This window comes from Calidris pugnax, unplaced genomic scaffold (genome assembly GCF_001431845.1).
Source record: "Calidris pugnax isolate Ruff unplaced genomic scaffold, ASM143184v1 scaffold70, whole genome shotgun sequence".
Classification (NCBI taxonomy): Eukaryota; Metazoa; Chordata; class Aves; order Charadriiformes; family Scolopacidae; genus Calidris; species Calidris pugnax.
Genome location: NW_015090862.1, coordinates 7722458 through 7737876, shown reverse-complemented (window position 1 = coordinate 7737876; position 15419 = coordinate 7722458). Strand labels below are relative to the sequence as shown.

General features: G+C 41.2%; 1 protein-coding gene across 2 annotated transcripts; it reads left to right on the top strand.

Moving 5' to 3' along the window:
- The first annotated feature begins 2050 nt into the window (after positions 1 to 2050).
- On the top strand, positions 2051 to 14871 carry LEO1 (LEO1 homolog, Paf1/RNA polymerase II complex component). 2 transcript variants are annotated; one of them, XM_014944740.1, is made up of 12 exons: positions 2051 to 2152; positions 2932 to 3657; positions 3923 to 4027; positions 4642 to 4736; positions 5400 to 5545; positions 6930 to 7014; positions 7338 to 7432; positions 7705 to 7839; positions 8419 to 8554; positions 8861 to 9047; positions 9331 to 9428; positions 12194 to 14871. In XM_014944740.1, exons 1-12 carry the CDS (start codon positions 2095 to 2097, stop codon positions 12296 to 12298), a joined length of 1971 nt encoding a protein of 656 aa, XP_014800226.1. In that variant the 5' UTR covers positions 2051 to 2094; the 3' UTR covers positions 12299 to 14871. The 2 variants fall into 2 exon arrangements, with proteins under 2 accessions (XP_014800226.1, XP_014800225.1); XM_014944739.1 differs by having other exon boundaries at positions 3920 to 4027.
- The last annotated feature ends 548 nt before the right edge of the window (positions 14872 to 15419 follow it).

The window sequence follows — 15419 nt, the reverse complement described above, 5'->3', positions numbered from 1 at the left end:
GCTTAATGATTTATGATTTATATTCCAATCAACAGCAGGGGCTTTTAAGCTCCAACTCTCAGGTGTCCTGTCATAGATACTAGTGGACCGTAATAGTTGGTCCGTAGACAGCAGCAGCCAAGTATCTGACTGCTTGTTGGCACTTTCAGGACAGATATCTGACAGTCTGGGTGTAGAAAACTAGGTTTTTGTTTGGGTTTGTGGTTTTGGTTTTGTTTTTTTCAACCAAAGGGGTTGGGCCCTCCAAATTGTTGCAAGACATTTGGCATGGTGCATGAAACAGTTACAGCAATCACTTTTGTGCCTACAATGTATATCCTTTTTGGAATAAATGAAGGAATTCAGTCTGTAGTCAGGAACCGTAAACCAAAGTATGATTTCATGCTATCAAGTGTAGTGAGATCTTATGGATGACTTACATCTTTCTGAGGGCAAAAGTGGTATCACTTTGATAACCAGCTACCATAAACACAAGGTCTTTTTTCCAAAAGAGGTGATACTTCTTTTCTTTTTGATTATTCTCCAGGCTTAATGCAGAAGTCAAATGACCACATGTATCGATTCTGTTGGTTTCAAGCTGAGCGTGGAAACATAGCCTATATTCCAAAGCAATTATCTATTTACTGTTGTATTTTAAAGAAATAGCCTCATTCTCTCTACAGCTTGAGTAATACTGTTTGTAAGCTACAAACGAGCAAGTGTTCAATTTAAATTTCCATTGAGGAAACATGAACTGAGTGTTTTTGCATATCAGCACTGTATGCTGTCAGATTGTAAACCAGTAAACATTTTGGATGATTAAAGTACTGTATTCTTTTGTTGTGGTTCTTTTTGTTGTTGTTTTTTTCACATTGTACACTGACTTGTTTTAAGTTCATCTGTGCATTTATTTACATCGAACCATTACTGCTGCTTATCCATTGGGAAACTGAGTGACCAAATGGCACTCTGGAAGTGAAGGGCTCCTGCTGTGGAACTTGATTGTCACACAGCAGACAGCAGAAGGAGGTCCAAAGAGCTTATAAACCCAGCGACAGAGCATTGTTGCCCCTGTTCAATCCATACAGGCAAGCGAAAAGGGAGTGGGGTGGGGGCGTGAGGCTGCTTTATGCAGCATTATTTCAGCCACTGTTGGCAATGGGAGGGGTATAGACAAAAAGGGGATCCCTATCTGAGACAGAGCTCAAAACTCTCTGCCTGTCTTACAGCTGAGTGTCTCAGTGTCTCACCAACAGAACCACAGAATGGTTTGGGTTGGAAGGGACCCTGAAGACCATCCAGTTCCCCCCCCTGCTCAGAGCCCCATCCAGTCTGGCCTTGAACACCTCCAGGGATGGGGCACCCCCAGCTTCTCCGGGCAACCTCTGCCGGAGTTCCACCACCCTCACAATAAAAACATTACACTCAGTATCTAACACAAATCTCCCCTTTTTCAGTTTAAAACCATTACCCCTTGTCCTATGGTTCCACTCCCTGATAAGGAGCCCCTCCCACCTTTCCTGTAGCCCCTTTAGGCACTGGAAGGGGCTCTGAGGTCTCCCTGGAGCCTCCCTTTCTCCAGGTTGACCCCCCTGGCTCTCAGCCTCTCCTCACCGCGGCGGCGCCCCAGAGCACGGCCGGGCCCAGCCCCGAGCCCCGCCGATACCGAACCGCAGCAAGGCCTCAGGGCCGCGCGGGGCCCGGGGCTGAGGGAGAGCAGGTATTTGGACGGAGGGCGGTGGAGCTGGGGCCGGTCCCCAACAGGCGCTCCCAGCGGGACCATAAGTGCCCGTGCGGGAAGGCGGCGGGGGGCGCCGGCCGCCCGAGAAATCCTCGGGTCTGCCGAGAAATCACGCTGCCGGTTCTGCCCGGCCCCTCCGACAGGCCCCGCGGCTGTGACCAGGCCGCCTTCGCTGCTTACTCGCAACACCACCCCCTGCGCTCATCAGCCGCTCCCGCCTCCCCGGCCCGCAGCCACCGCCTCCCGCCGGTAATCACCCTGGGGCGTGGTGCCTTTAAGAGCGGCCTCGTCCCCCCTCTCCGCGGGGCCGTGCGGCGCTGCGTACTTACGTCACTGCGCGGCGCCGCGGCGTGGTGGCGGGCCGTCCCCGCGCCATGGCCGACATGGAGGAGCTCTTCGGCAGCGACGCCGACTCGGAGGCCGAGCAGAAAGGTGCGGGGCCGCCGCCTGCCCTCAGGCGCGGGAGGGGGCGGCGGGCGGGGACTCCGCTTCCCTGGCCGCGGCGGCGGCGGAAGGGTGCTGTTGGGGAGGGCGAGCGGGGCGCCGGGCCCGGGCGGTGAGGCGGCGCGGGTCCCCTGCTCGCCCCCGGCGCCTGGGGAGGTTTCAGCGGCCCTCGGCGTCTGAGGAGAAGCGGCGGAACGTCTCCCGGTTCGGGCCGTTTGTGGGTCTTTAAAGCGCTCGTCCGCACCTCCCGGAGCTCTTCTCCGGGGCAGGTGTCCCCTTCGGAGCGGCGTCCGCCGGCCCGGCCTCCAGCGGTGGCTCCGCCGGGACTGACGCCTCGGGGGCATCGGGGAGATAACGCGGGTTAAAGAAATCACGGCGGTTAAAACTCCTTTGTAGCATCTCATACGCCACATATATGCGTTTACATATTTTAAGCTTTCGCTGTTTCAAGTGTTATTTTCTTTTGTATAGTTGCTTGCTCTTCTGGCAGCTTTAGCGTCTTAGGTGACAGCTTGTGGTTTGAAACTTTATGTGGCATCCGTCATCCTCGTCCATCATTGGCTGTGCCCTTATTGCTAGACATTTTATTTTATTGTTCTAGGTAACTTTTGTAGTTCTTTCTTACAGTTCTCTGTAAGTTCTCTCTCTGGTTTTTGGAGGGTTTTTGTGATTATTTGTTATCGTTGTTTTAAAGCCATGCCCCTCATGTCGTGTGCGTCCTATAAAGGGACGTTCCAACTCTTGAAAGGGTGATGCTTGTTTTGCAGATTCCGATTCCGGATCTGAATCCGATTCTGACCAGGAGAACGCTGGCTCTGGTAGTAATGCTTCTGGAAGTGACAGCGACCAGGATGATGACAGGGACGCAATAAAACCCAGTAATAAGGAGCTATTTGGAGATGATAGTGAGGATGAAGGGGGATCCCATCACACAGGGAGTGACAACCACTCTGAACGGTCCTACAATCGCTCTGAAGCTTCGGGACATTCTGAGCATGAAGATAACGATCAGTCAGACGTGGACCAGCACAGTGCTTCAGAAGCTGCTCATGATGATGAGGAGGATGATCGCGGGCATGGATCAGATGAAGGCAGTCATCATTCAGAGGGAGATGGTTCTGAAAAAGCACATTCGGAGGATGAGAAGTGGGGCAAGGAGGACAAAAGTGATCAGTCAGACGATGAGGAGAGACAGCAGAACTCTGATGATGAGGAGAGACAGCAGAACTCTGACGATGAGGAGAAAGTGCAGAACTCTGATGAAGATGAAAGGCCACAGATGTCTGATGATGAGGAAAGACTCCAGAACTCAGACGAGGAAAAAATGCAGAACTCCGATGATGAGGAGAGGCCACAGGCCTCGGATGAGGAGAAGATGCAGAACTCAGATGATGATGAAAGGGCCCAGCATTCTGACGAGGAGAAGATGCAGAACTCTGATGAGGACGAAAGGGCCCAGCATTCTGATGAGGAGGACCAAGAGCATAAATCTGGTAGGATGGAATACAGTGGTAATGATTTCCTTCTGGTTTGATGTCTCTTTATTGTTTCATTTCTGTTGGCCTAAAAAGATCCAGGCTTCAGTGTAAAGGCATTCAATCATGTAGCTTTCAACTATAGTCATCTTTATAATGTGTTTTTTTTTATGCAGCACTTTTAAATTCTTTTTCATCTGACTCAATTTATTAATACAGAAGACTTTTAAAATATGTGGAACAAAATTTTTAATTTGCTGAGAATAATTATGCTCCTTAGCAGAGTCTGCAAGGGGCAGTGATAGTGAAGATGAAGTTCTGCGAATGAAGCGGAAGAAACCAATTGCATCAGATTCGGAAGCGGACAGTGATGCAGAAGGACAGAAAGGTAAATGGTGGTGGTGTTTTGTGGGTTTTTTGTTCATTTAATCCTCATTTTAAGCCCACCGTTCATCTGCTACAGAACTTTCTCAGTTTCCTCCATGAGAGACAGAGCTTTTGTTTTGTGAATGTTGTTTCACACATTTTTACTGAAGTATGTTAAGAAATGGTGCCTTTAATCAGAGCCGCCCAGAGAATTTATACTGGTTTTTGTGATGTTTAGCTGGCTGAGAAAGGTGTTGACTCTTCTGAGAGGCAGAACCTCCAAAATGCTTAATGAAGTTACTGTTTACATATATTAAGGTTTTTACTTGAGTAAAGGATGATCTTACACGTAATTCTTCTGTTGCCATTTTTCAACTAGATTCTCTTATTTGGTAGAGCCTTTCCAGGAAAACATACTATGAATCCTTAGCTAAAAAATACATGGGAAAACTGGTTCTCAGGATACAAGAATAATGTGTGCTTCATAAACATTCACAATTTTTAAACTTTGTAGGTGATTTTAAGTGGTAACGGAAGTGATGGATGTGTTAATCTTTTTTTCTGTGAATGTGCTTGCATGTAGGGGTGTGTGTGCACATATATGTGTATTCTAAAATAGTTATTTTTCTGCTCAAGAGCATGCAGATGTCATGGATCTGTTTGGAGGTGCAGATGACATTTCCTCAGGGAGTGATGGAGAAGACAAGCCACCAACTCCAGGACAGCCCATTGTGAGTAGACATGACTTTTGAAATAATTAACATGCCATTCCACCGTGATATGTAGAACACTGATTGAGTTTGATAATATTTTAGTGAAAAAAAAAAGTAATGTCATTAAGTAAGCATTACAGATAATTTTGTCCTAGCTGAAAGAATTATTAAAGCTTTATCTATAGCAATAGCAGATGGATTAATTTCTTTGCGTTCTCCCATCCCTGCTGCACTTTTTGTACTTGAAAGAAATATAATGAATCATTTTGATTGTCATAAAGTAAAATACTAAGTCATAGCTGTCTTTGGTACCTTAGTACAGCTGTGTGACAAATATTTTCATTTTGGATCTTGATCATAATACCTAAATTTATTTATTTATTTTTTTATCTGGGAGTTGTCATCCCCCATTCACTCTCCAATGTTTAGCTGAAAACTGTATGTCAGCTCCTTTCCTATTTCCTTACTGCCTGTGGTCTTTTGAGCTTGCACTGGTATTTGCATATGAAAGTGCTGAATTGAATTGCTTTCACTGAAAATGTGCAAGTTCTTTTACCCAAAGCTTCCTGATCTCTCTGTGCACATGGATCACATTTCTTCAAGCACAATGTAAGTGCTTATTAGAGCAACAGTAGCCAGACAGACTTTTTTCACTTATGCTCCCATTCTTCTTTTCATTAGGATGAGAACGGACTGAGTCAGGAACAGCAGGAAGAAGAACCTATTCCAGAGACTAGAATAGAGGTAGAAATACCCAAAGTAAACACAGACTTGGGTAATGATTTGTATTTTGTGAAGCTGCCCAACTTCCTTAGTGTGGAGCCCAGGTAATTGCACGTTAAATACGTCATTAATAAAGTTTTTTAGTGTTTCCTTATATTGCTTTTGCTCTGGTAATACAATTAAATTTGTTGTTCGAATTTAAAATGGTTGGCATTAAGATGCCTTTTTGGTTGTGATCAGTCAGTAGTAATATCTGTTGTTATCTAATCAAGTGCTGAGTAATTTTCTTATGAGCTTGAGTTTCAGCTTGATTGAATAACTTTCTCTCTTTTAAAGCAATATGATTTAATTGAAAGCACATGCTATCAGTTGAATTTTAAACATAGGCTCTTGAATGTGAGTCAAACCACAGCATCTTTATGCACTTTTGAATGATAAAAACACCATGTTGAATTTTAGAATAAGCCCTTTTTTATTTGTGTGTGCTCTATGTACTGTTTAACTATAAAGAGGTTGTTTCCTCATTTTCCTATTTGCCTAACCCAAGATAAAGAAATTTTCTGGAATTCGTAAGGAGAAACAAAGTAAATTATTAGAGCTGGTTTTGGTGTTAGGTTTGACCCTAAAGCCCACCCTCGGCACTTGGAGTAAATTGCTGTTGAATCAGTCTCCCCAAGTGTTTTGTTAAGCAACTTTATTGCATTGTTTAGTGATAGCTGGCAGTGCACTGTTGTGTCTGTTATACACTGGTTAAATCACTCTTCCTGGTGTTGGTGCTATAGACTGTTTCAGAAGAGAACTGTTAAGAATCTTTAATCAGTGAGGGAAGTCCTGGGGATCTTTGGGGGTCAGACAGGACCGAAAACAGAATTGTACAGTAGCAGAGTCTGTTGATCACGTCTTCCCCTTGCAGCAGCCTGGAAGCTGTTGGAAAGGAGGGTAGGGAATGGCCCTCCCCCACTCACTCCCACCCCAGCTGACAGGTTTTTTGAAGGAAGAGAGGAAGGAAAAAGAAACCAATCTCATCTTCCTTTCCCTTTGGTTGGTTTTGAGATTCAGATATAAGAATTGCAAAGATTGTGCTTTTAGGAAATCCCTAATTCACCACAAGATAGCAGTTTTTATTTTTGCTGTACAATATTGTGTATATTTTATTTCAGGCTTAACCCTGACCTCATCATCCTGATACTAAGGAAAGAGTATTTTCTGAGGCAGACTCTCTTTCTTTAGCTAGAGCCATTTAGAGGGTCTGAGTGTTAGAGTGGCTGCAGTTGATGGTGGGGAGGACACTGGGGCAGGCCTCCTGTGGTGGAGAATCAATGCAGTAAATGACATTACTGCAGAAAGGGCTGGCTCACAACTGCAGTGCCTGCTGGTGTCTGTGGTGTATAATTTAAACCTTTCAAGCACCTGTTATTTTGCACAACTCTAGAATAATCTGGATTGATTTTTAGAAGAATAAAGACTGTATTATACAATTTATTGCAGACCTTTTGATCCCCAGTATTATGAAGATGAATTTGAAGATGAGGAGATGCTTGATGAAGAGGGTAGAACTAGGTTAAAACTCAAGGTATAATGTTAATTTTCCTTTTTTCTTTTACACTAATCTAGCCATATTTCTTCAAAGTCTTCCAGGTATTTTAGAATAGTATTTTGATTTATGGTTCAGATTCTGAAAGCGTGGGTCAGTTCAGCACTGAGGAAAGTTGATCCATTTTAGTAATAAATTAAAAAAAAGCTCAACAGCTGCATTTCACTTATAAAAGCAATATCTTTCACCTTAATTTCTTTGCACTATGCAGCAAATTATCTAGCCTTTCTGGCTGTAATTTTTGACACACAGTGTTACTTACTATGTGTTAGAAAAGGGTTTGTGGTTTTTATTCCCCATAGGTAGAAAACACAATACGATGGCGGATGCGACGGGATGACGAGGGGAATGAGATCAGAGAGAGCAACGCGCGGATAGTCAAGTGGTCAGATGGAAGGTTAGTTTGGACTTTTCTTCTATTGAAGGAATACAGTTGTTCTTACAGTGAAGTGCCATGGCATGCTGGATTGGATGGTCAGCAAACTTGGATGTTAGTTCTGCACAGCAGAAATTATTTTAGTTTCTGCTTTGAAAATTTTATACTCCGCTTAGTTTGGATTGAAATATAATTATTGGCTATATCTAAAAAGGCTTTCTCTGTTTATAAATGAGGGAAAAAATAGACTGTAGTGGCTTTATCAAATAACTGATGTATGAATCTCTTTTAAGCATGTCTCTCCACTTGGGCAACGAGGTGTTTGACGTGTACAAGGCACCACTACAGGGAGATCACAACCATTTGTTTATCAGACAAGGGACAGGTCTACAAGGACAGGCTGTTTTCAAAACAAAGTTAACCTTCAGGTAAGTATGCTATCCATATACCTATACGGATAGCATGTAGGTATATGTATCCTGGTATATCCTGTACCAGTTTGTAAACCTTCAGAGCTTAACTTCTTGATGAGAATGTGCTGTCAATATTTTGGTGAGATTTTTCCTAAATTAGGTGTCACAGTTTAAAATGTTAATATTCATTCACTGCAGTATGTAGGCTACATGTATTTTTTTATGTATTTTTTAATTTGCATTTTTAAGTGCAAGTCCTTGTCTAAATTAGAATATTAATATTCTCTGAAATTAACCTTTTTTCTGAGGCACAGTTGCTATCAAGATTATGATTGTGTCTTGGGATATTGAAGTGAAATGTGAGGATGATTATTTAGTCTGGTAATGCATGGCAGATGGTTTGCTGAGAGAGAAATTAATGTCTCCAGTAGCTGTTACAATACACATTAAAAAAAAAAAAAGGAAGAAAGGATGATGCTTTTACTTTTGTGCAGAAGAATCTTTGAAATCTTAAGTATGTTGGCCCTACTGTTGTCCTTTAAAAATGAATATGTTCCTTGATGAAGTATTTAACCCAGAGCAATTTTTTAACAGGCCACACTCTACAGACAGTGCCACTCACAGGAAGATGACTCTGTCTCTGGCAGACAGATGTTCAAAGACCCAGAAAATTCGTATTTTGCCAATGGCAGGTCGTGATCCGGAGTCTCAGCGCACAGAAATGATTAAGGTATTGTGGTATGGAACTCTCTTATCTGCTGGCTTAGTCTAAAAAATAACTGTAATATAGCTGAACGTTTCTGAACATTTCATGACTTCAAGAAGAACGAGGTGTTTTTTGGAGTTAGACAAGAGTTGTCAGCTCTGTGTGCAGCTTGCTTAACCTTACAGATTACAAAAAAAAAACAGAATATGTGCAATCTTAACACTGCTATGAAATTGTTTTAAAAGCTAGAGTAGAATACAAGGTGCACTTGAGTTGGCTTGTGCTTTTTTTCCCCCTCAATCTTTACGTATGGCTTCCTTCCTTGGACAGAAAGAGGAGGAGAGATTAAGAGCTTCCATTCGTAGAGAATCTCAGCAGCGCAGAATGCGGGAGAAGCAGCATCAGCGTGGGCTGAGTGCAAATTATTTGGAACCTGACCGCTACGATGAAGAGGATGAGGGAGATGATGCAATCAGTCTAGCAGCCATCAAAAACAGATACAAAGGTGGCATCAGAGGTAATAAATGATATATGGCATATCATAAACCTTAGCAGTACGTAAGCAGGGCCTGTGTGATTCAGATGGGTTAGTTTCACAGGAGAGCCCTGATAAGATTGTATTTTGCCAGTTCATTTGATACATGGGGAGGCATGAATTCAGTTCGTGTAAGTTTATTTTATTTATCTGAAATTAGATTCTGCCAGCTTTTTCTGTGACTAAATGTAAGAGAAGTATTTTTAATATTGTCTCTTCCTCACCAATTACAGATAATTATTTCTCTTTTAATTTTTCTTGGTAGAGGAACGTGCTAGAATCTACTCTTCTGACAGCGATGAAGGCTCAGATGAAGATAAAACACAAAGACTACTCAAGGCAAAGAAACTTAATAGTGATGAGGTAAGAAAAAGATTTTGTTCTTAAGGTACTCATTTTCAGTCAGGAACATTTCCTACACTAAATCTATTTTTAAAGCTGAGAATTTTGAAGTTTCATTTATGCTGTGATGAATGTATTATTTGATTTGGCATGCTTTCCATGGTAATTAATCACCAATTTCTTATACACTGCGTTAGTTCATAGACCTGAGTGATTCCCAAAGGAGGTCACTATTGTTATTGCTGATTTGAAGAGGGAAAAATTTATGCAAAGTTATGTAAAAATGACTTTGCCAAAATTATGCAAGGAGTAAGAAGGCTCAAGATCAGAATCCTGGAGCAGCGTTACCTCCTAAGCTACATGGTCCTCTCCTGTTCATTCTAGAAATAGAAGATGCATTTTCCCATTTTATTTCTGCTCTTTTTAAATAGAAGAGTTAAAGAACTGAGTTAAAAAGAGTTAGTGTCTGTTGCTAAATAGACGTTAACCATCACCCAAGTATCATCCTTAACAAGAGGCCATGATCAAGTTAACTGTTAACGACAGCTAATAGTAGTGCTGTTTCCTCTTCTAAAATGGTGTTTTATTGGTTTGGAATTTATCGATGCTGGGTATAAGCAAATGAATCTTTGTGTGTATCGCCTCTTGAGGTTTAGGTCATTTCAAGTAATGTCACTTCATGTGATGCAGCACTACAGTGTAGCACTTTTGAAATGGACAGGTGCCATTTCTAAGATAGTTTTCAGTGTGACACATACCTCCCCAATGTAAGAAGTCTTGATTTTTGAAGGAGTAAGCTTGCTCTAATTTGCATTTCTGCACTGGGCTTCCTGTAAACCTGTAGGGAGGTGTGACTTACTGCCCAGCCTGTTGGATGTTTGCAATATTCTGAATGAGAGACACAGATTCCAGCTTCTTATTATACATTGAGGAAAATGTAATATTTCAGAAAAATATGACAGCAATCCAGAAGACAGCCATGGCAAGGCATGTAGAAGACCCTAATTGACCTCTGTTAGTAGAAACTGAATTGTTTATTTTTAAGGCACTACCAGTTGCTATTTCATGATATAGCAATATCAGGACTTTGCAGTTCTGATCTCTCAGAGGAAAAGGTCTAGTATTCAGGAGCGATAGCCTCCATTTTAAAATTGCATGACTTAAAGGTAATATTCCCATCAGGGCCACAGAGGGGTGCTACAGTATTGTTGAAAAAACCCCAGTGGTGCATAACTACTTATTTTCATTCACCACACAGGAAGTGTGGTATTTTTAATGTGTGTCTGCATATGTGAAACACTGACTTCCTTGTACACAGACTTTGTGCTGTCAGTGAACAGCACAGCACAAATGTGTGTCCTGATAACAATTTGTTACCATTACTGAAAGCGTCAATCTATTATTAATACTCTTTATCACCATGCAGCAAGTAGTTTTACTATTACTGTAGTTAATGGGGATATTCTGCTAAACAGGAAGATGAATCATTTAACAATAGCCTAGCTAGATTACAAAAGAATGCCTGTTCTGAGGAAGAAGCGGACATTGAGATTCCCATCCCTACTAATTTCTGTTCTCCATGCTTAAAATTCCTTCCTAACCGAGATCTCACTGTACTAACTTAATATGTTAATATAGAAAAAAAATGCTTTGAATAAAAAAATATTCCTTACAGTTCTGAAACTCAATCTTTGCTGCTTCTTAAAATCCAAGTAATACGTGTTGCTTTTAAAACAAACAAAAACAACCAAAAAAAAAACCACCCAAAAAACAAACCAACAAATGGAAAAAGAGATGAGGTTACTTAGAGTTGAGGGTATTTTTAGACAGATTCCTCTTTTTAAACAATAATTAAGTTACCACTTGGTCTTCATGCCAAAATTGATTTTTTTTTTTCCATTAACAACTAGTAATTTGCCGTTTGATTAAATGTTTTCATGGTATTCTGATTTAAAATGTTTGGAAGGATGATTCAAACTGAACTGGTGTAAATGCACATGGAATCAAAATCAACCTGTTGATTCTGTATTTAGGTGCTAAAAATTGGGCATCCAGCCTATGAAAGTCATTATGGTATTGCTTGCAAAAAGTTAATTAACTCAAGGGTTTGAGTTCCTTTGACTAGATCTTTGAAGCCTCCTAAACTGTTATATTTCTTGGACTGTAAACTGTGGTGTTTCTCAGTACTAATGGTTTCTCATCAGTCCTTTTCTTTTACCAGTGGTGTTTTTGTTGTTTAGGGGTTTTGGGTTTTTTTTTTTTTTAAATTAACAAACAAAACACCTACCCACATACTGAATTCCTTCTTTGCTTCAGTAGCTCTAATTTAGGGCATACAAGTGTCCATAGTTTGGAAATGTAGCAAAGCTACACAGGCTGCCTGCAGGGAAAGCTTCTGCGTGTGGAATACAAACTCTAGGAATTACCCCTGCTCATAAGACTTGCTGAGAATGATATTGTATGTGCCATAAATCCAGGTTGTGATGTAAATGACTTCTGTGCCACAGTTCAATTTGAAGCAAATTGAGCTGTGTGTCTGAGGTCAATGGAGCTGCAGCTGGATTGTGGAGGCTGGGGCATGAGACTGGAAGCCATGCTGACTGAACCTAAAGGGCTGGTTCATAAGCAGTGCTGCGTCACAGTAACACAAAATGGGAAAACTACAACTAATAATTTTGATTTTTCTTACAAGAAAGACTTTGAGGTCTTTTTGTTGTTGTTCTGAGTTTGTTTTTTATTTTAGCTTGCAGTATGTTGATTTATTTTTGTCCTTTTTTTGCCTTTAGGAAGGTGAACCTTCAGGAAAGAGAAAAGCAGAGGATGATGACAAAGCAAGTAAGAAGCATAAGAAATATGTGATCAGTGATGAAGAGGAAGATGATGACGATTAATATCAAGGAAGCACAAAAGTTGACTTTTTTTATATATATATTTATATATATATTGTACAGTTCTCTTACAGCAAAGATGTAAGTAACCATAATGGGGTTATTTTGATAAAGGAAAATTCCACGAAGTCTGCGTTTCTGGTGTGAATAAAGTTTTTTTGACTTCCCTTTACTTTTTAAAGTTTTTCTCTTACTGCAGCAACTATTGCACCAGGGATCATCACAGAGCTGATTTTTATCTTGCACAGTATGTTTCAGTTTTGTGAATTGTAGTAACTGGTTATCTGAGTGATTGCTCGGTGATTCTTACTGAGTTCATTGGGAGAAACCATTCTTAAAGGGTAAGTTTGCCTGTCCAAGGGCATGGTGATTTAGCTTAGTGTTTGTATGGAAGGGTTGGAAGAACATATGATTGGTATGGTACAGTTCTGGGTTTTATTCCTAGATATTCCGTATTTCCTGTCGACTCTGGACAGTGTGTTACTATGCTGGTATATTTTGATGACTGAAAATATTTCTTATCATGTTTGACTAAACTATGAAGTTCCTGCAGTTAGAATTGTTCACTGATCGCATGAGACACTGAAGCCCAGAAGGAAAATCCACATCTTGCCTGAGCATTAATAATACTAATACTAGTAACAGCAATAATAATAATATTAGGCAGGTGTTAGTGACGTAAATGTCAGAGTAAAAGCGCTTATTTAAACAAAACTAAAAAAAATTCTGCAAGCAGAGATGAAAGTCTCCTTTAAAAGGTGAAATGAGCCACAATACAAAAATGTATCCTAATAGCAGTGTCTTATAATCTCATATAATCCTTCTGGTGCTATTTCCTATTGTTCCTGGTTGGTTTATAAATAGATTTGTTCAGCTGGGAAGTCACTGGAGGAGAATGGTGTGGACAGAATCATTGCTGCTTTTACACTATTTCTAAACACCTTATTTGATGATGCAATGCTAGTTGTAAAGTGGGGATAGGCTTGCAGAAATATCTGAACTTTTCCACACTTTCTTTCCAAGATTAAATATCCCATGTGTAGTTTCTCTCATTGGTGAGAACATTCAGATGTTATCTGTGTTGCTTTTTTAACTGATTTTTCACACAGCCCTACAGAGTTTGGATGTGGCTTGAAAAAGGTAACAGAAAGAAAAGAGAACTACTTAATGCTTCTTTAAGCAAAATCATTGACAGATGCTGTGAACAGTTTGTGGATTATTTGTGTTACCTCAGATGAAATAAAGTAGCTGATAGTTATGCAAGGACTGTTACCCACCTCTCCCCTGCCCAGCTGAATTCTGCTTTTTTATAAAAGAGTAGGGTGCAAATGCCTCATAGTGAGCATTTTGCTCTCGTGACGCTCCCTGGTTCTTCGAGATACAGCTTTCAACCTGGATATCTTGCTTTTGTCATCTTTAATTAGGCTGGTAGTTTGTCAGAATGCTCTACCTCCGTTTCTCCTGCCTGGAAGGAAGGGGAAGCGTTCTGGCTGCAGCAGGACAGAGCTCTGCGTGTGTTAATGTATTCTGCTGAGCAGCTGACTGCAGCGCAGAGATTTGCAAGTATGAAAACAAAGTGGAAAACGTCAACTCGAAAGTCTGAGTGCCTGAGAAACTGTTCTTTTTTTCTGTAATTAAATTGTTATCTAAGAGTTCCTGTGCCTCTTTAACGTGCAGATAAAACCTTTCTCCATCTGCTGGAATTTTGACCCTGTAATCCTCTTAGTTCAGACCTCTGCTGGGAGACTGGTTCCTTACAGGGGGTTACCTGCTTTCCGTTTGTAACCTTCTCAGGAAGAAGCCGTCTGTTTAGAAAGGGGCTCATTCTATATGAATGTAACTCTACGTTCACATAAAAGCCTCCCAGTTACCTCTGAAACAACAAATTGGTGTATGGAAACACACCACCATTTCACTGGTGATGTGTTCGCTTTTATGTCACTTAATTAAAGTGTTGGCTATTTTTATTTTTGCTACACTCTGAAGAGTGAAAATGTTTTAATCGCTTTCATAGGTTTGATGCTGACTAAGCCTTTACCAAGTAAGTGGTCCGTTTTAGCTTCCAAAAATTAGGCTTTTTGTGGATTACAAAGATGAAAAGAAGTAATTTTTACACTGTCGTCTTTTGTAAATTGCTCTTTGAAAGTCTTATTTAAATCTGGAATTTTAGAAAGTGTTTTCTCAGCTTAAATTGGTTTAACAATCATCTTGTAATTAAAGTCACTTGAATGAACTTAGCCTTACCCACAGCATTTTTTTCGGTTGTGAGTCAAATGTATAGTTTTATTTAATTTGAAAGCAGTTTTTACTATTCCTTTTCACAGCCTCCAAGCAGTTGAGAATTACTTGGAATTGTTTCTTATTACCCAAATTAAAAATATTAAGCCAAGGAAGGAGAATGTGGATGGAACTGTTTATTCTTGTTCTGACTGGTCAGTACTTCTTCCAGAAAGGCCACAATCTGAACAACTTCCAACAATGAGAAGCATATTTGAAGAGCTGATATTAGCTGTCGAGTACTAGTTTTTCTGGCTCGTGGCAGGATGTAGAATAAATTCTCTTGAAAGTCATTGAAAGCTGTTCTTGGCTATATTGTTTTGTTCTTTCAAGTATATCCTTCAAATGAACCCTGGTTTTCAGTAGTTGATCTGGAGTTTTCTTTCCAGTACCTGGTAGCATTTTCCACCAGCTGCTTTTCTCCATCCCAGCCATGCAGCTTGCTGTGGATTTCATGGTGCAGCACACCTGATGGATGGGGCAGCACCCGTGGAAAGGAGCAGGTGCCCACGCAGTCCCTCGCTCTTCCTAGCAGCAGGTTTGGCCCAGCTTAGTGAGTCAAATTGCTAAACTGTCAGGAGATTTCTTTTCTGCTGAGTTGTTGTGTTTTCTGCCAGGCCTGCCCAAGACCTGCCCTGTTGGCCACCTGAGCATCAGCGCCAGCTCAGTGAGTTGGCCTGGTTGTGACTTGGGGGCCATTGGGGCAGGGTGATCTCTTTGGCAGAGGTAAACCTGAACTTGTCTGTCGTCTGAATACTTGCCCTGACCCTACAGGACACAGTGAAGAGTTTTCTGCTTGTGTGGCTGCCTGAACTGGCGCGTGGAAAAGTCAGCTGAGCCTTGAGGT

What these genes read in the sequence shown, in the direction of transcription:
- LEO1 (XM_014944739.1), top strand. Translation starts at nt 2,095, where the DNA reads ATGGCCGACATGGAGGAGCTCTTCGGCAGCGACGCCGACTCGGAGGCC. An exon ending in CTCGGAGGCCGAGCAGAAAG is followed by an intron (nt 2,153 to 2,931) that starts GTGCGGGGCCGC and finishes CTTGTTTTGCAG; the next exon opens with ATTCCGATTCCGGATCTGAA. An exon ending in ATACAAAGGTGGCATCAGAG is followed by an intron (nt 9,048 to 9,330) that starts GTAATAAATGAT and finishes TTTTCTTGGTAG; the next exon opens with AGGAACGTGCTAGAATCTAC.